Source organism: Rousettus aegyptiacus, unplaced genomic scaffold (genome assembly GCF_014176215.1).
Source record: "Rousettus aegyptiacus isolate mRouAeg1 unplaced genomic scaffold, mRouAeg1.p scaffold_m13_p_11, whole genome shotgun sequence".
Lineage (NCBI taxonomy): Eukaryota > Metazoa > Chordata > Mammalia > Chiroptera > Pteropodidae > Rousettus > Rousettus aegyptiacus.
This window is the reverse complement of record NW_023416286.1, coordinates 94,043,889-94,070,114: the sequence shown is the minus strand read 5'-3', so window position 1 is coordinate 94,070,114 and position 26,226 is coordinate 94,043,889. Positions and strand designations below refer to the sequence as shown.

At 60.4% G+C, this 26,226-nt stretch overlaps 1 protein-coding gene and 1 long non-coding RNA gene across 3 annotated transcripts in view; one reads left to right on the top strand and one right to left on the bottom strand.

Moving 5' to 3' along the window:
• Positions 1-26,226, top strand: part of CSMD1 (CUB and Sushi multiple domains 1) — a 1,035,440-nt gene that overhangs the window by 991,356 nt on the left and 17,858 nt on the right. For both annotated transcript variants that reach the window (XM_036228983.1, XM_036228984.1), the window contains exons 52-61: positions 6,201-6,374; positions 7,825-7,998; positions 9,320-9,493; positions 12,135-12,323; positions 14,256-14,429; positions 15,178-15,360; positions 21,396-21,572; positions 22,226-22,405; positions 24,598-24,771; positions 25,192-25,365. In XM_036228983.1, coding sequence (XP_036084876.1) covers positions 6,201-6,374; positions 7,825-7,998; positions 9,320-9,493; positions 12,135-12,323; positions 14,256-14,429; positions 15,178-15,360; positions 21,396-21,572; positions 22,226-22,405; positions 24,598-24,771; positions 25,192-25,365 — 1,773 coding nt within the window. The remainder of the gene's footprint in view (positions 1-6,200; positions 6,375-7,824; positions 7,999-9,319; positions 9,494-12,134; positions 12,324-14,255; positions 14,430-15,177; positions 15,361-21,395; positions 21,573-22,225; positions 22,406-24,597; positions 24,772-25,191; positions 25,366-26,226) is intronic.
• LOC118609406 overlaps positions 15,842-26,226 on the bottom strand; it is a 34,787-nt gene continuing 24,402 nt past the window's right edge. The window contains exons 2-3 of the long non-coding RNA XR_004953428.1: positions 18,720-18,794; positions 15,842-17,102 (exon numbers count right to left, since the gene is read on the bottom strand). This is a non-coding gene — a long non-coding RNA (uncharacterized LOC118609406). The remainder of the gene's footprint in view (positions 17,103-18,719; positions 18,795-26,226) is intronic.

The following is a 26,226-nucleotide window of genomic DNA, read 5'->3' as shown; positions in this document are numbered from 1 at the left end:
GTGTCCAGGCGTGCTCCCCAGGCGTGCTCCCCAGGCATGTCTAGGCGTGCTCCCCAGGCGTGTGGCATCCGAGCCACGGGCGGTCACGGCGCCGTGACCAACCACCCCTGCGGGCTTGCGGTCCCGCCAACGGCATTTTCATTATCATGATGGACGTGTGTCTTCGCGTGACACGCCCAACATACACGGCGGCCGGATTACACGCCAAATGCCGCCTCGTCCTTGTTAACGATGGTGTTTTGCAAACTTTGAAATATTAGAATCCTCAGATATTTCAGACCAGCTCAAAAACAAATGCAGGTCCACGTTTAGAAAAATAGTTTTATTCCACGCACTAACGATTCCAGCCTTCTAATTAGAATCTTGGGGAATGTCGTTTATGCTGAAGACACTGTGTTCTCAGACAATGACCATCTCCAGAAGAGAGATTGTGATTCTCGTAGGTACAAGATAAGCACGTGAGCTTTTGAGGAGGATTCATAATAAATGTGCATAAATAGGAAAATTAAAACAATATTAGTATTGTCCAGAGCACGGCTTGATTCAGACGTATTTAACATACAGGCTTTCGTCGATTGTTCACAGGAAACCGTCGTATACAGAGACGAATAGTTAGACCAGTGTCAAATTTCCAAAATACACAGCTGAGTAGGAATAAACCAGAATAAAAATGGGACGAGAACAAAAGCATGCGTCGCCGTGTTTCGTAATCATCCCAATTCAAGTTTTAATAGAACAGATGCCAACCACGCATGTGCAGAAGCTGGTCCCGGGGACACGGGATGAATTAGGGGGCACAGTGACCTCCGGGGTCACCGTTCCCTTGTGTCAAAGGGAACAGCACCTGCGTCCCCGGATGGCCCTGCCCGAGCCGAGTTTCCGGGGCACTTATTCACGGGCCCCTTGCCATTCTCAAAGGAGTCCTGGCTTGACTCTCGTCCCTGGATCCATTCTGAGCGTCCTGTGCGCTGCGGGTTGGAGTTGGCGGCTTCGCTGCGCCCCGCGCCCCGCCCCCGCCACACGCGCCGTGACGCTCGGTGTGCGCGTCTGGAGACCACGTCATCGGGTCACCAGGAGAGTGGGGCGGAGGGGGGGGCATCTCCCTGTGGCCCCCCCGGGACTCCCCGGCCGGCGCGCTTTCCTTCGGCTGCAAACCAGATCCGTCCAGGGAACCGCAGGGGCTGCTTTGGGGGGAGGTGGGGATCCCCGCAGGCGTCCGTGGGCCCCACCTGCGTCCAGGGAGCAGTTCCGTCTCCAACGCTGGGGTGACCCTGCCTGCCCCGGGGGGTCAGGGCCGCGTGGGCGTCTGTGACGCCGCAGGCCTCCCACGCACGGCGCAGGCGCAGGCGCCCCCCTCCCCCTCGGGGCGCAGCCGTGCGCAGGGGGCGCCCAGGTCACCCAGGAGCGCTGGCGAAGCGGCCTCCGCTGACCCTCAGTGCCAGCCTCCCCCGGGGGAGGAAGCGGTCGCTCTGCCGGCCCCAGAACCGCCTCCCCGCCCCCCGGCGTCCCGGCCTTTCCCGGACTCGATCCCACGGGCGGGAGCCTGGGGTTCTCAGGCCGCCTCGGGTCCCGCGCTCCGTCCAGCCGCCGGCCGCGCTTCGGGCGCGCGCCTGTCCGTCCCACCCCGGGGCACGCGCCCTTTGCAAGTGGCCGGCCGCTCGCCGACTCGCCTTGCTGCGCGCGAGCTGTCCTCTCACCTTTACCTGAATCTCGAATGTCATCGTGGAGGCGTGGCCTCTTCCAGAAACAGCGTTTTCCGCCGAAATCACTGCTTTTCAGCTCCGTGTTGGTGCTGACGTCCGCGGTCCCGAAGGCCGCGGCTTGGCCAGGGGGCACCCCCTCTGCCTGGCGCTTCACCTTGTCCCCCCCGACCTCTCGTTTCTTACAGAGACAAGATGGCTTGTGCTCTCCCTGAGTTTTCCTCTCACGAACTCGGGGTCAGCGGTCAGGAGGGGCCTGAGCCCTTTCTGTGGGGGGCGGTGTGACAGGCCAAACCCTGAGCCCCGCAGCAAGCTCATCGGTTAATAGTGTCAGGAAAAACACAGCCGATTTCCTGTTGGGAATCAGTAACGGCCCAAAACACAAAGTCACGAACAGAATGCAGAGTTTTAAAATGGATACAGTATCTTGTGGGTTCTGCAAGAATGAAAGTAAAAATTACATTAGTTCATTTTTGCTGTAACTCATTTTCACTTCATTTTATATTTGAATCACCTTTAAATTATAATTACCTCTCCTGTCCCCTACCTTGCCGCCACCCACGAAAAACACTACAAATCCTGGCAACAGCGTCCCACGCTGTTAAATGCACACACGATAAACCCCAGGAAGGTCAGACGCCACTTCATCGCTTACTTACAATTAATTAAAGCGGCGCATTTTTGCAAGCCCCACTCACCGCTCCGAGGTGGCGTTTTCACCTAAGACACAGGCACCCAGCCGCTCCCCACATCCTCCTGGAGCTGGACCGAAAGGATCTGCAGGTGTGTCACCGCCCCAGTCACGAGCGCAGCGAAGCAGCCAGCTCTTCACGGATGGCGCCTGGTTGGTTCACCTGCGTTCATCTCCAAACGTCCCTGCGCACAGAGTCACCAGGGACTTCGCTGTTTCCCGTCGCCTGTCTGGAAGTGTTAGAATCCCCCGTTCGGCTTGTCCATTTACCCGCAGATGGAGAGCTGAGCCGCGAGCACCTACTAAGCGCATCCACAAGGACTGTGGAGTCAGCCTGACGTTCCCCGACTCTCACAGAGTCTGTGTGGTGCCCGCTCGAGGCTACGTTAGCATGTCCTCGGGCGGAGCCCAGCCGTCCAGGGGTGAAGGGGACGGGAGACCCTGCCCTCCCCTCCAGCCTGCGAGCCCCGCGGTCAGCCCGTGTGCGGAGACGCGGCCGCCGGTGACCATCCGCACGAGGGGAGCCCACACGCCTCCCCAGCACAGGGCCTGCGAGGACGTGGGGGGCTCCTGCTTCTCTTCTTACCGTGTCTTATTATTTGGCGTATTGCTTTAACACGCAAGAAGAACGTTTATCACAGGACTCCGTGAGCCAAACAGAAACTGTCTGCACAGACGCCGCCCGCCACACCAGAACCATGTTCGTGACAGGCGTCCTGAGCCCGGTCCAGGCCTCTGCCGCTGCTTCGGGAGTTCTCTGAAGCTGGACCCGGGTCGCGGTGGGAGGGGGGCGGGCCGGTCCCTGCGGACCTCGAGGTTGTGACCGGAGCTGATCGACAAACGTGCGGGTGTCCGTCCGCCAGCCTGTGCGCGTCGGCTCCATCCCAGGAGACCACAGGAGGCGATTTTATTCCAGTCCACGGAGCGGACAGTGGTCATCGCGCAGAAGCACCAACCGTTGAAATTTCTTGATAATTCACTCGCACGCGAACCCCCGGCCACATCAGGTGACCAGCGATGCACGGTGCCCCGCGGACGGCCGATTTCGTGTGCGAACCTCTCCGCTCAGAGAGGGGACTTTCTCTGACTTGCGCAGGACCCCGGGCCTTCGCTGTCTGAAACAGCACACTCGCCGTCCTCCGAACCCCTTCTTCACGGCCAGCAGCCCCGCGCGGTCACACGCAAGGCGCGTGTGCACTGCTCACGCCTGTCCGCACCGTCACGAGCCTCCTCCCAGCCGGGCCACAGCCACAGCGGGTCCCCCCAGCCGTGCACGCCTGTCACGCTGGTGTGCAGTGCCCCCGCCCCAGGCGGGGACGCTGAGCTCACAGGCACGAGAAGTGACGTGTCGCCCCAGGACACGCTCCGAGTGGAGGACGTCATCGCGAGCCCAGCTGTGGAACCGAAGGCCAGAGGGCACTGGCTTCGCGGGGGCGGGGGGGAGGTGGCTCGGAGTCCACGCCACAGCGGGGAGACAGCGTCACGGCCGCTGAGGCCGAGCCGGGTCGTTCTGGGCGACTGGCTGGGAGGCTGCAGTGTGCCACATGCACCAGGAATCCGGGGTGCCCCGAGGGGAGCGCTGCATGACTTCACCCCGAAACCTCAAGTGGAGAAAGCAGGTGGCGATGGGGCTTGCCCGGGCACCTGGCACAGGTGTGGGGCACCGGGTCCGGCCCTGGGTGACCTGCCGAGGGGCACTCTGCATCTGAGCGGCTTCATCCATCGCGTAAGCCAGCAGCTGGCCCGTGAGTTCTCGGCAGCCCAGCGGAGGGCACGTCTCGGGCCGTCTCCTCCCGAACACTCTCAGCAGAGGCTGAAGCAGAACAGACGTGGGCACGGGCAGCCCTCCCGCCGCCCGCGTGGACGGCGCCCCGAGGCCGCCAAGGGGACACGCCCTTGGACCTTCAAAAGTCATGGCTTGAGGCGAAGTTCATGCTATGCTTGGAAGAGGCTCCATGAAAGATCCACGACGAATCGTGACGTCTAAACCCTGCTCGGAGTCGTTGGTGTTCGGTCTGGCGAGCATGTTGGCAGCTTGCTGGGGACCACGGCTCGCCGCGTCAGCCACCCAGATGTGCTGGACCGCAGGGGCCCCTGGCGATGCTGCATCCGACCAGGACACACTCTGGGGCCGGCCGCCTTGGCCGCTGGCGAACGGTCCCCGCGGGACGCACCTGACCTGGCCGTGCGCGCGACCGTGCGTTTGAAACGGAATCGTGGGCATTGCACCTGGGAGCAAGGTCAGCCTCATGCGCGGGGTGGTCTCAGGGGCGCGCGCACCCTGTCTCCTGCACATGAGTTACGGGTCAAGGTCGTCACGCTTTGGCCTGGTCGCCGAGTCAGTCCTAGGCTGTCACTTCCCTGTTGGCGAGCTGGACGAGCCCTGGTCCCGGACGGGCCCTGGCCGGCACTGGGAGGACTTGTTCGTTGGCGAGCGGCTGGCATTCCTGGGTGGGGGGGGGTCAGCATCGGCAGGGCGTCTCCGACTGGGCCCGGGGGAGGCGGCCGAATCTCCAGACGCCGCTGTCGGGGCCCAGGCGGGACTCAGGAGCCGTGGCCTCGGCGCGCTCCACCGATGTCCTCTGCGCGCTCCACCGATGTCCTCTGCGCGCTCCACCGATGTCCTCTGCGCGCTCCACCGATGTCCTCCCACGGCTGCCCCGTGCCCAGCACTGCCCTTCGTCTCCAGCGGGAGCCGGCACTGCGGTGGGGCCCGGGGCCACCTCGAGGAACTCCTCAGCCCTGCGTCTCTCCCACGTCTTCTGGCTCGTGATGCGCGAAGCCGGGACGGACCCTGGGCAGCCCGAAGCCGTGTGCTTAACCGCTGGGTTTCAGCCTCTCACGGTTCCTGTGGGTGCGGGCTCAGCAGTCTTGAGCTCCCTGCCCGCTCCGCCCTCGGCCCTCCGCAGGTGGCAATCACGAACCTGGTGCAGCGGGAATGCTTAGCGACCTGCTCGGCACAGCTTTCCAGCACCTTCGTTCCCGCTTGTTTAAAACACACTCCGGCCTCTGGCGAGCAGTCGCCTCGGTGGTCGATGACTTCTCCCGCCTCCGAGATTCTGTGGCTGTCTGTGCCCGGGCCTCGAGGGGTTGGGAGCCCAGGGAGTCGGGACATGAAATAAGTGTGCACCACGGGAGTGACCATTTAACTTGACTCCCAAACGGGAGCAGTCCCATGGGAGAAAGCGGATGCCATCAATCGTGACCTCGGCGAAGCACGGACATCCTGCTGGGGCGGGACTGTGACCGGGGTTTGGGGGGGCACGTCCTAGGCTCCAGGGACCGTGACGGGCTGGGGCGTCCTAGGCGTCCGGGGACCGGCTAGGGCGTCCTAGGCGTCGATTCCACACAGCTCGTGCCAGCCGGTCGCCTCTGGGAGTGACCGCGCCCCTGTCGGAATTCCCGCTGGGCACACGGGGGTGACCAGGAGCCGTTACGCGGTTCCCGTGACTGATGCAGGCGGTAAGGTGGCGGAGGGCCCGCCCGCGCGGTAGGTTTGCCTGTGCATGAATCTGCTGACAGGCCGGGTATGGCTTCGAGACGGGCTCAGGTGCCCGTGAGGGCGATGCAGTGGCGGAGGTCGTTGAAGGGACCTTTGGGAGCCCCTCTAACCCTTCGGGTCTCCTTCCGAGGAGAGAAGAGAAGCAGGTGAGCCTCGCAGGCGGGCCCCGGCCGCGCCCTGAGCAGCCGCCCGTCTGGAGTCCCCGACGGGCGCGGACGTGAGCGTGTGTGCGTCGTGTGTTCTGCTCACGCAGCACCGTCACCGCGGCCCTGGGACGGTGACCGCCTCGTGGTCCCCTCTCTTCCAGTCATCTCGTGCGGAAGCCTGTCCTGCCCCCCGAACGGGAACAAGATCGGGACGCTGACGACGTACGGGGCCACCGCCATATTCACGTGCAACACGGGGTACACGCTCGTGGGGTCCCACGTCCGGGAGTGCCTCGCGGACGGGCTGTGGAGCGGCGCCGAGACGCGCTGCCTGGGTGAGTGCGGCGGCCCGGCCGGCGCGTCCAGTCGGAGCCCAGGGCGGGGCGCGGGGGGCGCGGGACGGGGGGCGCGGGGGACAGTGTGCTGTGAGGCTCCTCCTCGGGGTTCAGGCGGGACCAGTCACCAGGACGCAAACGCAGGGCGCAGTGTTTGGTTTCTAACTTTCTAGACACGTAGACGTTCGTTTAGTTCAAATCCTCAACCTGATATTTAATACGATACAAACTGGCCCAGGGAGGAGGTGGCCTTGAAATAGGGAACCCCGGGAAACGTGTTTGCCCACGACACACGCGGTGACGTCATCACAGGGCAGGGCCGGTGCCAGCGTCTGAGCGGCGGCGTCTCCGCACCGGGCAGCGCCGCGCTCCGGGCCCGTCTGGCACAGTGGGTTTCTGCAGAGCGAGGGAGAAAAACGGGACTTCACCCCGTCTCCGGGTCTCAGACTCCCGCAAACGGCGAGGCCCGCGTGCCCTGAAGCAGGGCATGAGGAGCAGCGCTGAGGAGCGCCGCCCCGGCGCCGGGCTCCCGGTTCTGCCGCCGAGTCTCAGAAACGGTGTCAAGCCCAGAGTGACCTGAGGGGGCAGGCGTCCGGCCCCCGCGGCCTGGCGGGCCCCGGCTGCACCTGGGGCGTGCGCGGAGACGCACAGAGGGCCCAGGACCTCGGGCCGCAGCTCACGCAGAGCCCACAAAGTCCTTGTCCGTCGGGCAGCCCTGTCCCTGGAGCTCACCTGACACTGCGTCTGCCGGTCACCTGACGTCCCGGTCCTCCACGTCGGCCCTTCCCAGCTCCCCGAATGCTAACATTCGCCCCGACTTCATCTGGGGGCTTTTCCTGTTCCCCCCTCCCCAGCACGCTCCTCGCGAGCGCGCTCAGCCGCCCCGCGGTTTCGGCCTCCGTCCACGGTCTCGCCTCTCCTGCAGCCACTCTGTCCGGTCGCCCTCCCCGAACTCCAGTTCCCTTCCAACCTGACCGAGGCCAGGCGCTGGCCCCACGCCCGATTCGAGCACGTGCCGCTCTCCCGACCCCGCCCTCCCGGCGGAATGGCGCGTGGTTCACCAGCCCGCCGAGGCGCTCGCTGGACATCCCCGGCCCCTTTCCGTCCCTGCCCGCGTCCGATGAGTCACGAGGCCCCGTCTTCCTTTCTTCTGGCTTTTATTCACATATAGAATAACAAGAGCAAAAACACGAAATCCCGATAAGAAAAATAAGTCAAATAACCCAAATCGGGGAAACACCCATTAACAGCTTCACACTTGAGATATTACTTACGTTATCCATAATTGTTAAGAAAAGTAAACGAGGACAACTGTATCAAACTAGAAACATAAACGGAGGAAACCGTAACACGTCTTGCATTCGGCGCCCGCTCCCGACTGTGCTGAACGTGGCGTGTCCGCGGACGGCGGTTCCGCGCGCGCCCTCACCGGTCTCGCCTCTGTCCCCAGCCGGCCACTGCGGCTCCCCGGACCCCACGGTGAACGGCCACATCAGCGGTGACGGCTTCAGCTACCGGGACACCGTGGTGTACCAGTGCCAGCCCGGCTTCCGGCTCGTCGGCACCTCCGTCCGCATCTGCCTGCAGGACCACAGGTGGTCCGGCCAGACGCCGGTGTGCGTCGGTGAGCACACCCCTGCCGAGCTCGGCGGCTCCGCCCCTCAGCCGCAGGCCCTCGGTCACGGCACCGACGGCGCCACCCGCACAGCGGGTCGGACGGAGGCCCCCCCCCGACGAGGGGCAGTGGCCTGGGGGCGCCTTCCCCTCCTCTCGACCCCGCTCGCTCCTGCCCCCGCCCGCCCCCGCCCCCGCCCACACCCCCTCCACACGCCTGTCCCCGGTGCCCAGTGGCTGCACTCACTCCCCTGACTCACCGCAGGGTGAACGAGGTGGACACAGCTCGTCACAGGCGCCCAGGACGCTGAGTCTGCGGCTGGCTGTGTGGCCCCCGACATAGCCGCACCCCCCAACCTTCTGTGTGTTTGTTTTTGCCACTGGTTCATCAGCACGCAGAGGGCTCTGCGAGCAGCTCCTCCTTCGGTAGAAAGAGTCCGTAAGGATCGTCCTCAAACTTTGTTACCTCAGAAATAAGTATCACTAGTGTTTTTAGATGAGATTGTTCCTTCTGGTGCAAAATTTGTTTTAAACGAATCGTAGTTTTCCTAATATGTCCTTTATCTCCCTGTGAATTAAGCAAAGGGAATGTCGATGTAACTAACGTGGGGACAGGCACTGTCCTCTGTGACGGTGCCGTGGCCAGTGCATGAGCTTCAGGGGCGGAGGCTTTACTCAGAAGAAAGCAAGATAAATGAGAGACGCCAGCTTCATGACTGATGTGTCTCTGTGGGAGGTCCAGGGCAGGGTGGCTTCGTGCTGAGCACTGCCGTTCCTCCAAGCAAGGCAGAGGGGCAGCTACATGTCGAGGGATCACACGACGAGGATTCTCGGGGAAACACTCCTAAGCTCGCACAATTATTATTACTATTATTTTGCTAATTTTACGATGTTTAAATTGATAGTGGAATAATTCATACACACACAGTATAAACGATCAACGGAGACCCTATAATATTTCAGAATGAGAGTTTCACCAAATTAGCTGTTGTGTACTAAGGAGAAAATATGCAAAAGCCATAATTAATACGAGAATTTTAGTTTCCCTTGGTTTTCAGTGTTTTGTTGGAAAATCACTCTGCATCCTGGCATTCCGTGAGTAGGAAATAATGATTACCACGAACGGAGACCATTTTCCGGGCGCAGGTTATCTTCCGCAGTTAGGACGGCAGCCGCGGGCTCAGCCCACGGTCGCTTCCCAGCCCCCTCCGCCCGCGGCCGAGGCGCCCGCTCGGCGGGAAGCCCTGCGACGTGAGGTCCGCTGCCCCGCCGGGGAGCGGGGGGCCCGTGCGTCCCGGCGGTGACGTGGCCTGTCCCCCCGTCCCCCACAGCCATCACGTGCGGCCACCCCGGGAACCCCGCCCATGGGCTCACGCGTGGCACCGAGTTCAACCTCAACGACGTGGTGAACTTCACCTGCAGCAGCGGCTACGTGCTGCGGGGCGCGGCCCGCGCCCAGTGCCGGAGCAGCGGCCAGTGGAGCAGCCCCGTGCCCACCTGCCAAGGTAGGTGGCCGGGGCCCCGCCCTCCCCGCGTGGGCCACCGCCCCACGCATGCGCGCACGCGCCTCTCCGCGGCCGCTGGCCCGGGGCTGCGCAGACGGTCCCCCGACAAGCCAGGGCTCTCTGCGTTAGGGACGGCGCGTCCCCCGGGCTCGCGGACCCCTCGTCACTCCTCACGTGTTTGGCATCTTGGCTTTTGAGCTTCTAGACCAAAGGGTGTATTTAAGAAGTTTTTATTGCTTTTCGATCTCCTTTTTAAAATTCGTTTCTTTAAACATTGTCACGTAGATCTAGGCCAAACTCTGGATTGTCCAGGCCTGGCCGTTTTGTGGTTTCTGTATTTCCAGGCGTTTGAGCTCCCGATAGCTAGGTTTCGCTGCGTTACTGCCTGTTAAAACGCCTCGCAGAAGGCGAGTCGCCTTCACAGCAGTAAAGCCAGGGCCCACGGCTCCTGCGCGGACAGTCACCCCTCCCCCTGGCAGGTGGGACCAAGCAGCTCTGTGCTCCCAGGGCTCGTGTGAGGTCGGCCCCCCAGGCCGCTGAGTTCCAGCACAGGAAGGGGCCGCCCGGCCAGCCCGTGGCCCACGCGCCTGTGCGGACGCCCCCCCCCCCCTGCTGGCCGGCCTCAGCCACACGAAGGCCGTCGGCACCCCGACTCCCGCGTCCGGCCACCACGAGCACACCGATCTGCGCCGTCCCTTTATGCAACGACAGCGCGTTGACTTCATTCGTAGTCTCTCATGCTTTACATCTGCGTTCACGCGTTTTCAAATGGCATTTAAAGTTTTGTGCATAGTTAAACTAGATGTCGATCCAGGATGCAGAAGGTAAGCAGCATGTTCTGCGTATCACATTCCTGAGGCTAAACTGCCATCGATTCTGGTTTCTTTCCCATTTTCTATTGAATGGGTAAATAATTTTGTAATTGAAGTGAATTATAGGCTCACACGCAGCTGTTAGGAATACTGCAGGGAGACCTCTGACCGCGTTCCCGTGAAGCTGGGCCCGTCACAGCCCAGGCGCTGACGCGGGCGCACACGGGCCAGCGGGGAGCCGCCAGCAGGGCGAGGACCTCGGTCCCCGTCATCGCCGGACACCGCCCGTCCAGATGCCACTTCTCTGCCCCTCCCACTGGAAGGACAGCGGGCGAACGTGGGCGAATGACAGTGTGTGGCCTCGGACGCCGGCTCTGCCCGCCCGGTGCCTAGGGCTGTCCTCTGCCGGGCCTTCGGAGTGGCCGTGCGGGCCCCTGGGCCCGGGGCTTCGGCGCCGTTCCCTGGGTCCCCTGTGTCTCCCCAGCTACGGCTCGTGCGTGGCCCCCATCTTCGCTTTTACGCAGAGTATGTTTTTACTGACGATGAATTAATTGTAATTTATACCTTTGGAAACTGTTATGCGAAGGGAAATGGCAATTTTAAATAATGGCTGTTAGAAAAAACTTCAAATTCTTGAATGTTTTCTGTTCTGTGGGATCGTACAGTCTAATTGGTGTCCGTTAAGGTCTTCGGCTCATTTTTCAGAAGGGACTTTTGTTTTCCTGTTGAGTTTAAGGGTCTGTGGTTTGTCTTCTCGTTTTCTTGACAACGCTGTGTTCAGAGCAGTTTCTAGCTATACACTGGATTTTAAAAGCCGCCCGTCAGGACGTCCGTGGTGGAGGCCGAGGGGCTGGGCAGGTTGTCCCCAAGGGTCTGAGCAGGTGGCCGGCTTGGGCGCTGCTGCTCTGCGGTCTGTCACGGGGACCGCTCGGCCCCCTGGGCACCGCGGGTCCCCTGGGCCGGCCTGCAGCTCCACACGCAGCCCGTCCAGCACTCTGTGTGCTGAGCAGGCCGCTGTCCTCTCCAGTCTGTCTGACGTCCGTGAGCGGTAATTCCTGTCACCGCGCAGGTCTTGGTCACAGTCGTACTGTGGACGCGACGGGCCGTGGAGCCTGTGCTCTGTGCCCGCAGTCCGGGGTAGTCTTACCCAAGAGGGTGTGAGCCTGCGTGCAGTTAACTCAGGGTGGTTTCGGGAGCACAGAACGTCACCCCATGCACGCGAGGAGTCTCCTGTCCCAAGAGGAATCCGGAGAGGGATGCGGGCTTCGGCTCGGGGACCCCTGAGGAGGAGCCGCACCACGAAGTGTGGGGCAGAGGCACCCGGCCGGGCAGTGTCCTGGACAGTGTCCTGGACCGCGTCCTCCCCGCCGCGACGCTCGTGCCGCAGGCGCTCGGCTGGCACTGGGCACAGACACGGCAGGTCCCGCCAGCCTGGGGCACACGCGGCTCCTCCCGAGGCCGGTCGGCCTTCCCGTCGCTGCCGACCCCGTTCGCCTGCACACGTGCCGAAGGGGCCTCGTGTGTCCCCGGGGGCGACGCCCCCCCGTGCTTCGGCCCGAGAGATCGCACGCGCGTGCAACGCTGGGCGTGCTCTCACCGCGGCAGCTGCTGCGTCGGCCTCGCGGGCGGCGTGTGCAGCAGCCGCGTCTGCCTGTCCCGGCTGCAGCGCGTGGCCCCGGGCGGCAGCAGGCTCGGCGGGGGCAGAGCTCGGGGGCCCGGCCGGACGGCGGCCCCTGTGAGCTTCGCTACGCGGTGGCGGCGTCCGCCTCCGCCCGCCTGCCCGTCGCCGTGGGGCGTCTCTGACGCACGTCCCACGCTGTCTCTTCCAGTGGTCAACTGCACGGACCCGGGCTTCGTGGACAACGCCGTCCGCCACGGGCAGCCGAGCCCCGGCGAGAGCTTCGTGTACGGCTCGAGCGTCATGTACCGCTGCAAGGAAGGCTTCTACCTGCTGGGCTCGGCCGCCCTCAGCTGCACGGCCGCCGGCCTGTGGGACCGCTCCCTGCCGCGATGCCTGGGTGAGCGAGGGTCCCGGGTGCTGCGCACACAGCCCCGTAGTCAAAATCCCTACACCCCTCACCCCATCACGAATTGCGCTAATTAGTACGATATCTTTATCGACGGGCCAGAAATCACAAACAGAACTCAATCCAGTTTGGGAGAAGAGCCGGGGGACACTGGCCTGCTCGCGGGGAGAGGGGGACCCGGCTCCCTCTGTCCCGGGCTCCGCTTACTTCCCCTCGGGTCCTGCCTCCGCCCGGCATGTGGCTGTCTCCACGGCTCACGCGTAGGGGCCGGCGGCCGCAACACCCTGGGCCGGGCTCAGCAGTGCTGCCCGGGGCTCTGGTCCCCGCCCGGACGCCGAGTGGCTGGGGGCGGGGCCCCTCCAGGGCTTGTGGCCTGCGGGGAACCCCATGGACGGCCTTGTAGCGACGCCCTCCTGACCTGTCAGTGCCTGTCAGTGCCCTTTAAGCCTCCCGGTCTTCGTGGAAACTTATCCGTAATTGCAACGGTGACAATACAGCTTCCATGGAGAAAAAGAGTGGATATGACCAAAAACGCGTCTAACAATGCGTTATGGTCTTCATCAAATCACATCTGCTTTCTGGTTTTCTCTGCCCTCACACGGGGGATTTGTTCAGAGCAATTAGGTTTTTTCTTTTTCTCCCCAAACATTTCTGTCGAGCCTTCCGCGGCTCGCGTGAGGCGTCCGTCGGTTCTGTGGTGAGCCAGCGAGCCCCAGAGCGCCGGCCCCGGCTCCCCTGGCTCGTCCGCCCCGCAGCCAGTGCCGCTGCGTGCGGCCGTCGCGGTGGGAGTCGCCGTGAGAACGGGCACGCGGGTCCGCAGGGGGCCGGGCTGCCTCCCTCTCGTGGGCCATGCAGCCACGGTTCGCCTCTAGTCTCCCGGCTGCTTCACCGATTTTTTTCTCTTTTATTTACCGCCCATTTCACTGATACAGCTCAAATTAGCGTCTTTTTAGGGCTCTGTCTAGGTCAGATCGTGGTCTCTGATGAGGGAAGCCAGCGTCGGCACGGAGACAGCTTTTCTAGCCGCTTTCCGGCCGATAGCACTTTGCAGCTGCCAGGGGTCAAGTGCTGCCACTCGAGGATGGCCCTCGGCGGCCGCTGAGTGATTTGTTGGTAACCTGAGTCCAGTGAGCTGGCTGCAAGTAGCGTACATGTGTCCATCATTAACCCTAATTTGGCACTTTATAGAAAGGGAGAGAGAAATCTTCATTACCCTATATTGATCTGGTTTTCAAAACATGTCATTTTAGTGGATAATTTATCTTTAGATGATGGGCCTGGTCTGGTTTAATTTTAAGAACAGGTATGGGAATACTGAGACCGTTTTTAGAATAACTTGAGGAACAAAATAATTTATTATCATTATTAACATTTCACTTAAACATTTGAAACTGCTATCTAGGCGAAGAAGAATTGTTAGAATTGTCTTCTTAGACCTGTGAACTAGAAGAATAAGCATATTTGACTGAGTTTTTTCCCCAAGCAAAGGCTATGATCATCGTATTAGCTGAAGAAATAGGGCAAATAGTTTTGATGGATCTATGTCACTTTCTAACATTTTGAATAATGCTGCTTATTTGGAATACAGTTAAGGGCAACGGAAAAATTTTACCTAGAGTGAGTTTCTCTTTGAAAGCCAGAATATAAATTTCCCCCTTAAGCAAAGCTACCTTCATTTAAGATTTCTTTTTTTAAATCTTCATCAACAAAACCTTTCCTTGTCTGCAGTAATTCACACACTCGGCGGGGGGGGGGGGGGGTCGTGTCATCAGGAAACCGGTATTTCGCACGTACGGGAGCGGCGGGTGTGCCGGAATAGCTGGTTTCTGTTAACAGGTGGCATTGTAGGGCTGTCCACGTGGGAGGCCAGGTAATGCCAAGTGGTGTGACAGGAATGACTCACCCACTAACTTTTCTCCTAAGCTATATCCTGCGGACACCCGGGGGTCCCCGCCAACGCCGTCCTCACTGGGGAACTGTTTACGTACGGGGCCACGGTCCACTACGCGTGCCGAGGGACCCAGACCCTCGTGGGCAACAGCACCAGAGTTTGCCAGGGGGACAGCCGCTGGAGCGGAACACTGCCCCACTGCACAGGTGAGCAGCGGCCTGGTCCTCAGGGGGCGGCGCAGCCGTTTCGGTACCCTCCTTCCTGCAGGTCCGGCCGCAGGTGCTCCCGCTATATGTTATCGTCACCGTCGTCGTCATCACCATGGCACGCCTGCCGCTTCCCACGTTCTCCCGTAGGAGTCCAGAAGCGCCTGTCGCCCTGGCTGGGGCCCGTGCTCGCGTCGGCTCGGTCTGTCCCTGTGTGCTCCTTCTGCCTTTTCTGTGCTTCCTGTCAGCGCTCCCACATCTCCGCTGTCTCTGCGATCGATGATGACATCGATCTTCCTTGCAAAAAGTAACCTAATTCCCCCAGGAATGTTTCTTCAATAAACAGCATTTGGTTGTTGAATCAGCAACTCTGGACAGCAGTGAGGAGAACCGGGCCTCTCGCCCGACTGCGCTTGCATCCCTGGGCCCCTGGGCCCCGGGACCCCGTCTCCCCTCTGCCGTCCGGGGGGAGGGTCCCAGCGAACGCCGCCGCCCGCGCCCCTCCCAGGCCTCAGCTGTCACTGTAACCGCGTCTTAGGGGGCTGCTTTTGTTTCATCACCTGGGGAACAGCTCGTGAAAGTGTCCATGTTCCTGCTGTGCTAAAGTCCCGCGCACACGGGGGCCAGGGTGCCGCACGGCCGCGGCCCGTGTCCACGCACATCTGTCACCTCCCGTCCTCTGGAGGCGCAGCAGCGATCCAGACGGCGTGACCACACTGCGCGCTGCCGCGTGTGTTCGGTTCCACAGGGCACAGTCCCGGATTCTGTGGTGACCCGGGGACCCCGGCGCATGGCTCTCGGCTCGGAGACGACTTTAAGACCAAGAGCCTCCTCCGCTTCTCCTGCGAGGTGGGGTACCAGCTCCGCGGCTCCCCCGAGCGCACCTGTCTGCTCAACGGCTCGTGGTCGGGGCTGCAGCCGGTGTGTGAAGGTGAGTGTCTCTGAGCCCGGAAGGCGACCTTGACGACCTTGACAGTCAGGCCGTGTGACTCGCTCTGAATGCCAGTGGTGCCCCCCAGGTATCCTGGAGACTCGGCCAGTTCCTACCACGGAGCTATTGTCTCCGAATCATTAAAGAGTGCGAATGAATATGTAGCGACAGCCTGACTGGGATCACAGGAGTAGTTCCGACCCTTCGCAGTCTGTAGCCGCAGGCCTTCTCCTGACGATCTCTGTGCGGCTGGCAACATTCCGCGCTTGCCGGGGGCGAGTCTGAGTCCCTGAGCTCGAGACGCAAGGCCCCAGGGCGTGGGAGGCAGCGTCTGGGTTCCTGCCACCCGGGGCCGGTTTCCAGGCCGCTGGCGGCCTCGCCCGAGCCCCGTGTCACGGGGGGGCCTGGGCGCCTCTCCGCGTGGCAGCTCAGGCGCAGCGGGCAGCGGCGGGACCCGCGGTGCTGACAGGCGCTGCGTCCCGTGCTGGCCGCCCTGCGCTCGCAAAGCGAGCCAGGCGTCGCCGGCCCGGTTGGCGCCCACCAGGTGACTGACTGAGAATTCAGACGGAGGAGCCTCTAGACGGTCGAAATGTCGTGCACACAAACGTCTCTGAATTTTCGAAACTAAAATGATTATACAAGTTAAATAGCTCTTTATATATGTGAGAAACATTTACATAATCCGAACAACTTGAATAAGTTTACGCAACATCGATATCAGAAATATAAATCAAACTGTAATGTTCTTTGTACTATGCCACGTCTCCCTGTGGCTCTTTTTCATTATGTATGTTATGTAGGTAAATAGGAAATAACATACGTATATACCTTATGCTTTACATAACCTAGTTATATATAATCTACATAACATAAAGTTATATAAATAAGACAATTCTGTGCATATGTGCGTATATGAATATATACACCATATACGTGTCTGTGCACATACGTGTGTGCATAGCCTTATTCAAAGATAATATTGAAAATATAGATATATAGACATAAATATAAATGTACAGATATATTTAAATATGCTAATCCAAGATAAATTTTTACTTTAAATTGCCCCTTGCCCATCAAGTTCATATAAATGTAAGCCCACAGAAGTCGACTTAACTACGACATAATCGTAGTGGGAAATGTCACCTGCAGCCGTGAATTTCAAGATTATAATGTTTTTAGTGACTGAAGCATGCGACTATACATTAGTATAGGTTTTTTCCACTCAGACACGATTTTCTCAGTTTCCTCCACTCTTGTACAGATTTGAATATTAAAATTCGCATGATAACCTCTCTTTCTCACCGAAACCAGAGTGTTTTCTACTCTAGGATATTGTACCTCGATGTTGCAGGTGCCTTTTGTAATCTACAGTTACGCACGATCTAACCTTTTCCCTCTCGACCACACCTTTGCATTATTGGTCAATGATACATTTGAACATGATAAAAATTAAAGAAGATTTCCACTTCGATTCACGACATAGTACAGGGTCCCGGGCGAGCCTCCCTACGGAGAACAACTGTAACACTACGGAGCCGGCGAGGCACCTACCTTGGCTATGGAGGAGAGCGGGACTCTGCTCCTTGGGAGGAAATGAAGGCGCGAGGTGAGCGTCGTCGCCCGGCCGCCTGGCGTGCGGTGTCTTTTTCTGGCCGTGAAGCAGGAACCTGGAAGCAGGTGGCAGGGGACTTGGCGAGGTTGAGGAAGTGGACCTGGGCCCCCGGAGCGGAACTGGACCCCTAAGGAAAGTGAGAAGGGGGAGCTGAGCGTGGAAGAGCCGGGGAATCTGGGCGGCATTCGCTGGGGACTCGGCGGAGGCCGGGCCGACGAGCGCAGGCGAGACTCGGCGCTGCTTGCGCCTCAGAGCGGGCCGCGGACTCCTGGCCTTGCTGGCCGTGCCAGGCTGAGACACGCCGGAGGTCAGCCAGTCGGCACCGCCTCGTGCAGGCGCGCACTTCCTGGAGGCCCAGCAGGCCCGCGCATCGTGAGCAAGTGCTCGCCCTGCGATGAGGACATCACGCTGGAGCTAAGCAACGACGCGGTAGGACTAAGTCTGAAGAGATCGCTAACAAGGAATGAAACTGACGGCAGGACCCCAAAGATCTACCACAAACCCAGGACCTCTAAAGAAGTGGCATAATCCATGAAACAGTTCCTCCACGATGTCCAGCATGAGACAGAAAATTACGTACAATTCAGAACAGTAAGACCCACAGTCAAACAAACAAAATACCAAACGTTAGAAATTGATCTTGAGATGACTCAAATATTAATACACAAGGACTGAAAGCAGCTATTAAAATGTGGTAAAGAAAGTAATTTAGAGTCATTCATTTAGAGTCATCAACAGGGACTCTTAACAGAGAAATTAAAATAACGAAAGAGAGCCAAATGGACATTCTGGAGCTGAAAATACATATCTTTATAAAAGCTTTGCTGGATGAGCATGGCAGCAGGTGAGAGGTGGCACTTGACTTGAGGACAGGTCGGTGACATTTAAACTGAAAAACGGAGAGAAAAAGAGCTATAGAAAAACACCCAGCACTATGATTTACTATAGGATCCTACCAAGTGGATTAATGGGCGTGTAACTGGAGTTCCAGGAGGAAAAGCAGAGGGGGAGAAGGCAGGGATTTGTTTGGAAAAATGGTAGTTAAAGGCCGACCAGACAGCCGCTCAGGGCGGCTCCTCGCTGGGCCCCGACGGGGGGTGCAGGGCTGGCCCCATGCACTCTGGTCACGCACACCCAAAAAGAGGAAGGTAAAACTGTTGGGAGTGAGTCACGTTCTCCATGGAAATCTCGTTCAGGCACTGTGATCTAACGTGAGGCTCTGTTTCAGCAAAGCGTGGATGAATCCGTTTATTCGACCGGGAGAGCCTCAGCCGGTCTCCTGCGTACGAGCCCAGCTCAGAATGGGCGAGGTACTGTCCACAGTGGAAGCTGTAGACGGAGAGATGAGCTGCTAAAATGGTTTGACACAAAACTTTTCTCGAATAGGCCATGCCCCCAAACTTGACTGCCTGCAAACTGCATCGTACAGAAACCACTGGAAGCTGAGTGAGCAAACAATGGTGTGTGTGACACACGGTAAAACAACAAGTGATCGATGGCAGTCTGTGACCACACACAGACACAAACACACACACACACAGACACACACACACAGACACACACCACACACAGACACACACACACAGACACACACACACAGACACACAGACACACACACACAGACACACACACACACAGACACACACAGACAGACACACACACACACAGACACACACAGACACACACACACAGAGACACACACACAGACACACACACACTAACACACAGACACGCACACACAAACCTTTCGGAGAAGCTGCGGCTCTGTTTTTTTCTCCCTTGCTGTCATAGATACACATCTTTGGCGTACACACATTCCCTGTAGAAAACAGCGGGTTTTACACGTGACTATCATTTCCCCAGAGTTTGCTATGACCGTATATTCTATACCCCAACCAAGACCATCTCTCACCTGACGAAATTACCTTCTCTGAATCTATTAAAAGTATCAATTCCGATGAAACAGTTCAATAAATTGTAAAAAAGAAAAAAAAAAGGGAGTCTGCAAATGGCAGAAGAAATGGCTTTTTGAAAGTCCCGCGCTTGGAAGACTCCGCGTCTGGTGCGTTCCCAGCGCTTGCAGTCTCGCTTGGCGGTGGCTGCCACCTCGGCTCGCTCCACCGCGCCCCGTGGAACCGCGCCGGCCTCGCCCCGGGCCCCCGTTCCCGTGGGACGACGGAGCCGCCCCTCGCTCCGGGCAGCGGACGCGCGCCGGGGACGCCGGCGGTGGGAGCGGCAGTGGCGGCCGCAGCCGCGTGAGTCGCTCTTACTCGCAGGCCGCCCGGCGTTCTGAGTGGGGCCCGTGTCGTCTGACCGCGACTGGGAGCAGTTGTTTCCTTACGGCCACGGCACGGCGCACGCAACATGCGCAGGGGACTTGGACCGGTGGCGCACGGCGGCTTAACTCGTCTGAGCGAAGCGTCACATGCCGGAGAATTTAACCCAGCGTAGCAGCAGTCTTTCCCACGTGGCGCGCCGAGCCAAGGCTGCCGACACCCGCAAGCGGCACTGTGCGTTCACGATGAGCACGACGCAGTTTTATTAGACATCAAGTAAATTTTCCCAGGAGGAGTCACATTAACCAGAGGTACTTAAAAAGGAAATACATATTTTAAAAGAAACTTTAACTTGTGATGGAAAGAACTGGGGGTTTCACCTCTCACCCCGCCGCTGTGCCGGCTCCCACCCCACAGCGGGGCAAAACCGGACACGTTCGTGCCGACGTCTAGGCTTCATTTCCATAGGCATGCCCGGTGACGAAAGTGTCCCTGCCGGAAAAAAAAAATCCTAGCCGCGAATTTAACGTCACAAAACACGGCATTCGAGGGTGCTTTCTAGTCATTAGGATGAGATCGTAACAGGCATTCTTTGACAACGTATTTGTCTATAAATTAAGTTGTGTATGTTTCACCGATCACTTGTTTCATTTAGCATTAGCCTTTCATGGGTGATTTTCAAAAATTGCAACATAGATTTTAATCGCAGATGCGATTCGAATACAATATAACAATATGGGTGTCATTTGTTGGTTTGCTAAATTATGAATCGGATCAACATTTTTGTCTATTTTTGAGTTTCCATTAGTACATCTACAATGCCTGTTACGTAAATGACGAATCAATGTTTGTTGAATGAATAATTGTTTTGAGTAGCCCAAAATCTTCTTGTTTGCAACATGAAATTTTTACATATGTCACAGCCATCATCAAGCTTCTGAGCTTTAGAGAGTGCTAGATGCCATCTGCCTCCGTGTTGCTAATACGTATCTCCTCTCAAATGCCAACCAAGAAACTGCTGGAAGGTCCGAGTTAGAAAGAATCCTACATTCAAACCCAGCTTCATCAAGGGAGGGGCCGCGACTGGTTAGTCACGTCTGTCAGGGGCACAGGGTAGAAGCAGCAGCGTGAGTGGCAGGCGAGTCCCTAACCACCGCGGCGGTGGCTTCGAACGCTACGCACATCATGCGGTTTGTTTTCTGTATTTGTAGGAAGAGTACGTCTTTGCCCTCGAGGCCGGCTCTGAAAGTGGATAGCAAGCGTGTTTTCGGTATTTCGGTCATTGTCAGAAACGGCCTTATGATACATCTCGTTAGTAAAATCAGCCGACGGTCACATTCTTTATCTGTCTGACTTGCACAATATTATGCAAGGGCAAAGGAAGAAAAATAAGTCTCTGTGGTAAATAGGCTTAACCAAAAAAGGCAAAAAAAAACAAAAAAAACCCACCCGTTGTAGACTGAAGTCCCCGCCTGACACACACAGCAGCCGCTGAGCTCGCTCGCTGCCTCAGGGGCCCACGAGGGGCGCGGAGTGCGGTCCGGGGCCCCGCCCGCCGCTGGCTGAAGTCTCAGTGCCCGGACGTGCACTGGTCATCTCAGGACGCACGACAGGTGCGGCGAAGCCCCGGCCGGCGGCGCAGCTGCCGCTCAGAGGCCACGTCGCAGAACGGGCCACGTTCCGTGGCGCGCTCCTCGGGCACCGTCGTTTTCCAGAACGAGCCGTGCGGGACGTGGAGGGTGGGGCCGGTTTGCGTTGACTTTTTTTTCCCGCTGGTGTCTGACGGGCGATACCGCTGAGCTGCTAATACGCAGATTTTTCTGAATTATTTTATTTTTGTATTGGAGACGTACTAAATCCCAAAGTGGCAAGACTTTGAATTCTCAGGGCCTGAGCTCACCTTTTAATTCGTTTGGAAGGAATGCTCTTTAGAAAGGGTGCGAGCGTGTAGCCTTCACGTCCGCAGGTCAGCAGGGGCATGACGGCGCGAGTCATCGGGTCCGACGCGCGTCTTCCGCAGTCAGTGCCCCGCGCTTCGCGAAGCGCAGCTACGCCGGCTCTCCCCGGGCGGCCTCCGCCCTCCCGGCTCGGCCGCCGCCGTGACGGGCCCCTGTCTGTGTGTCACTGCTCTGTGTCCCCCGCAGCCGTGTCCTGTGGGAACCCCGGCGCGCCCGCCCACGGCAGGATCGTCAGCAGCGACGGCATCCTGTTCTCCAGCTCGGTCATCTACGCCTGCTGGGACGGCTACCAGACCTCGGGGCTGACCACGCGGCACTGCACGGCCAACGGGACCTGGACCGGCTCGGCTCCCGACTGCACGAGTTAGTGACTGTCCGCCGGGCACACGCAAGGACCTCTAGATCCGTTTCTGAAGAGTTGCACTGGTTGTTTAACACGTAGGGGGAAAAGGCAGACGGGGGTTTGATATTTTGACTGTGTCTTAGATACTTTTAGAAATCTATATCTATCTATCTATAGATATATATATCTATAGATAGATAGATATATATAAATATATTTTTTTTACTTTCTTATTTATTTGGTCGAAACTACTTAAAACAGCCAGTTGGGCTGGATATTATAAAACTGAGGCCAAAAAAAAAAAAAAAAAAGTTTGTTGTCTCTGTAGACCACTTTGTCCCCAAGGGAGTACGAAAGCGTTTGGCTGTGGTCGCAGCCGGCGGCTCTGTCCGTACCTCCGTGTGTGACTGGTTGCACACTGAGCCTCGTTAGGGACTGGGCGAGGGTGGCAGCCAGCTTCACACGGGCAACTGCCAAGGAAGAGAAATGAGCAGCTCCAAACACACGGCGCCCCGACAGCCGGGCGGTGACGTCGTCGGAGGGCACGACTGCGATACTAAGTCACGGGTCGATCGCTTCGAATTCAAGGGGGCGGCTTGAACAGAAACCATGACTAATTTGTTTGATGATAACTTCGCATTTCTCTGACATTTCGTTGTTTCCCACCTCTCAGTTATAAGCTGTGGGGACCCAGGCACGCTGGCCAACGGCGTCCAGTTTGGGGCCGATTTCACCTTCAACAAGACCGTGAGCTACCAGTGCAACCCCGGCTACGTCATGGAGCCGGCCACGTCGCCCACCATCCGCTGCACGGAGCACGGCTCGTGGAACCACAGCAAGCCCGCCTGCGAAGGTCCGCCCCGCGCCGCCCACACGCGGGGAGGCTACCGAATCGCGTTACGTCATTCGCAAGCATTTACGCGGTTCCTCCACGTGCCAGTTCTTATGGTTCTTCTAACTCATTCGCAAACATAAATCACTCCATTCTCTCACTAGTTTAACGTCGGCATCGCACGTGCACAAACTGGCTCAGAGGGCGTCAGCACGGGAGGGCGCGGGGGGTTGGGGCGGAGCGGCCGCCAGGCCACCCCCAAGTCTGCGCCCTGGATCCCAGTGCTTTCCCTGCCGCGTGGACCCGTGACCCCGGCGATGTCAAGGCGCGCGGCAGACACGAGGGGTGTGGTCGCAGGGAGCCGAGCCGGGGCGGGGCGAGCAGCTGACCCCTGGGTGGTGGCGGAGGTGCTGCTGCCGCGCGAGTCTGTGGGATTCGCGTGCCGGGACTGGACACGCCGCAGGAGTGTGGAGACAGTGCGACCAGGCGGGGACCCGTCCGACAGGCTTTCCCAGAGAGCAGGGCGGGCCGGAGCCGTCCGAGTGCTCGAGCCATGTGGAGGGGCGGGCCGAGCCCCGGGAGTGACGGGGGAGGAGCGGGGAGAGCGCGGTGGACGTGGCACGGGACGGGCTCTGCAGGGCAGGGAGGGCGTGCGGGCCGTGAGCTGGCCCAGAGGGCCGGGCGGGGAGCGGAGACAGGCGGGCTCGGCGGCTCCTCAGATGCAACGCACAGTGTGGTGTCGCAGGCCTCTGGGGACCAGGGACCGACGCGACGCCGGGAGGGCCAAGAGCGGGACGCCGGGAAGTCTCACGGAGCGCGGGGGCCGGGGTCGGGGTCTCGCGCAGGCAGCTTGCTGCGCGGCCCGCAGGAGGTGACCCGCGTGCTCGGGCGTGCGGCTCCCTCCCCTCTGACGGCGCGGGCGTGGGCCGGGGTCGCAGCGCGTCCTGTGCCTTCCCCGCCGCGGTCAGTGCCGGCCCGTCCCGCAGCAGGCCCTCGGGGAAGGCGGAGGCTGCGCGGCCAGCTGCATCGGGGGGCTCCGGTCTGGGCGGCGTGCGGAAGGCGCCGTGACTAGAGCGGCCGGGGCCCCCCGCGTGGCCCTCCCGTGAGGTCCCCGGTCCCCGCTCCCCACGGCCTCCCGCGTGGCCCTCCTGTAGGGTCCCTGCTCCCCACGGCCTCCCGCGTGTGTCCCCTGGTCAGGCCCGTTGCATAAAGATCAACTCCGCGGCCACCAGGCCCCTCACAGTCCCCTGCACCGTCCTCTGCCTGGTCGTCCTCGTCACCCCGTCCACTGCACCGCGTCCTTAGTCCCCCGGGGTCCCTGCTCAGCCCGCAGCCCTCTCGCACGGACGCATAAGAAAGAGCCGTTGAGTAAGCGGGTGGACGGGCAGGAGCCAGGCGGGCAGGGGCGGCCTGGCTCCGTGTGACTGTGCGTGTGACTGCGTGTGACTCGGTTCTGTCCCCACAACACGGTGAAACATTCACATGGGAAGCCGCAGCCGAGCGTCCGTAAGCCTCCGCCCTCCCCGACCCCCCGCCTTCTGTGGCCTCGGCCGCCCTGGCGCACCCCAGCGGGAAGCCCAGGGACCCTGCGGGTCATCGGGGAGTCGGGTTTAGGGGGCCGCCTGGCACCGGGGCGCAAGAGCGAGCGTGGGAGGCCGTGTGTAGGGGGCCGCGCCCCCTGGCCTGTGGTCGGGGCAGTGACCTCGCCAGCGGCCCGCACCTGCTGGTCGCAGGCTCCAGGCCTGGCGAGTGCCGGGCGCGCACCCCCGCACCGCGCGAGCGCGTGTTTGCGGTGACGCGAGGAACGGACCAGCCCGAGCCCTTTGGAAATCGCGTGCTGCCTCTGAACAGAGGAAAACGCGGACAGCAGAAGCGTCTCCGCCTCCGCGTGAGTCCGAACGCTGGTGCTCGCGGCCTGTGACCAGGTCCTGAGGCGCTTTGTCCTCGGCGGCCACAGGGGAGACGCGGGAGGAGGTGGCCCAGGGCGGGTTTGGCCGCCTTCCTCTACGGCGAGCCGGAAGGGCGAGGCTGCGGCTTTGCTGCGTTGTGTGCGTGACCTGGCCGATGAAGCGGCGCCGGGGAAGTCCCAGCATGCTGATTTGCCGTATTTGCAGCGAGCCTTTCACTAGGAACGGACCGCGGCGCCGTGTGTCATCGGGGGGCGGCAGTGCGGGCGCCGGGCCCACACGCCATCTCCTTTGTCCCTGCAACAGCGGTCCTGTGCGGCCCGCCCCCGCCCGTGCCGAACGGACAGGTGGAGGGCACGGACTTCCGCTGGGGCTCCAGCATCAGCTACAGCTGCGCGGCCGGCTACCAGCTCTCCCGCCCCGCCATCCTGTCCTGCGAGGGCCCCGGCGTGTGGAGGGGCGACGCGCCCCAGTGCCTGGGTGAGTCCCCCGCCCTCCGCGGGCCGCGCCTTGGGCCCGGGCACCGGCCGGCGGGAGGCACGGGCCGGCATGGGGGGCACGGCCGGTGTGGGGGGGCCTGGGCCGGCGTAGGGGGCCTGGGCCAGCGTGGGGGGACACGGGCCGGCATGGGGGGCCTGGGCCAGCGTGCGGGGACACGGGCCGGCGTGGGGGACACGGCCCGGCGTGGGGCTCCCGGCCCCGGTGAGGAGCGGGCCTCGTGTGGCTCACGCCCACAGCGCAGCACGTGCCGAGCACACATGAACCCGCACTGCCCGGGGGCCTGGCCTGCGGCCACACGCCGGTCTAAGTCTCGCCGGAGACCGAGCAGGCGCAGGGCCAGCGCGCCCCCCGGCGGCCGGTGCGGACACTCAGCGCCCGGCTTCCGCGTGTCGTCCGCAGCCGTGTTCTGTGGGGACCCAGGCACGCCCGCCGAGGGCCACCTCAGCGGCAGAAGCTTCACGTACCGGTCCGAGGTGACCTTCCAGTGCAGAGCCCCCTTCCTCCTGGTGGGGTCGTCCAGGAGGACCTGCCAGGCGGACGGCACCTGGAGCGGCCTGCAGCCCACCTGCATCGGTAAGGGCGGCCGGCGGCCCGGAGGGGCTTCGGGACGAGGACCTCGCGCTCGCAGGCCGGGCGTCTCGGGTACACGGGTAGCGCCCGTAGGCGATCCTCCCGGCCGCCTGCCCTGAGCCGTGCGGGCGCGCTGCACGTTCAAGGCGGAGATCCGCCGAAACCGCCGGAGACGTCGTCCTCTCGCTCGGTGGCTTCATGTGCGCGTCAGCCGACGGCCGCTTTGCCGCACACGTCACCACTGCCGTTCCCCGACGCGGCCACCACCGGCGAGGCAGCCAGGCGTGTGCCCCCACGCCCGCCTCTCACTCACCGGCGTGGTCCCCACAGGACCACCTGCGCGCTTAGCGGTAGAAAGAGTCACCTCGGACACTTCTGCTCCGGTGACCTTCGGACGTGGGAGTGAAACTTGCGAGTCAGGAGGGACTTTCTAGGAGCTAAACCCCTCGGTTTTACAGCACATCTGTGCCTCGCAGACGGGTTCTGATAGAAATCAACTTGCCCAGTGTTAGCGGCCCAGAAACCAGAACCCGTGACCGTCCACTCAGCGAGGTCCGCCCGCTGCCCCCAGCTGTGAGCACGTCTGCAGCCAGCGACCGGTGGTCTCTAGTCCCGGGTGTTGTCTGCGAAACCGAGCGCGTCTGCTTAAAGCAGACCCCGGGGAGACGATTCCCCTGAGGCGCGGCCTTTTCCAATCGCAGAAACACTCGCTGCCCCGGGACTCGAACTCGTGCTGCGTGGCCGCTGTCCCTTTCTCCCCCGATAGGTTAGTTTCTTTTGAAAACCAAGGTTTTTGAAAGTCACTGTTTCGTTTTCGCACGCGCAGCTGAAGAGCATCAGGTAACACAGCTGCGGAGCTCCTGG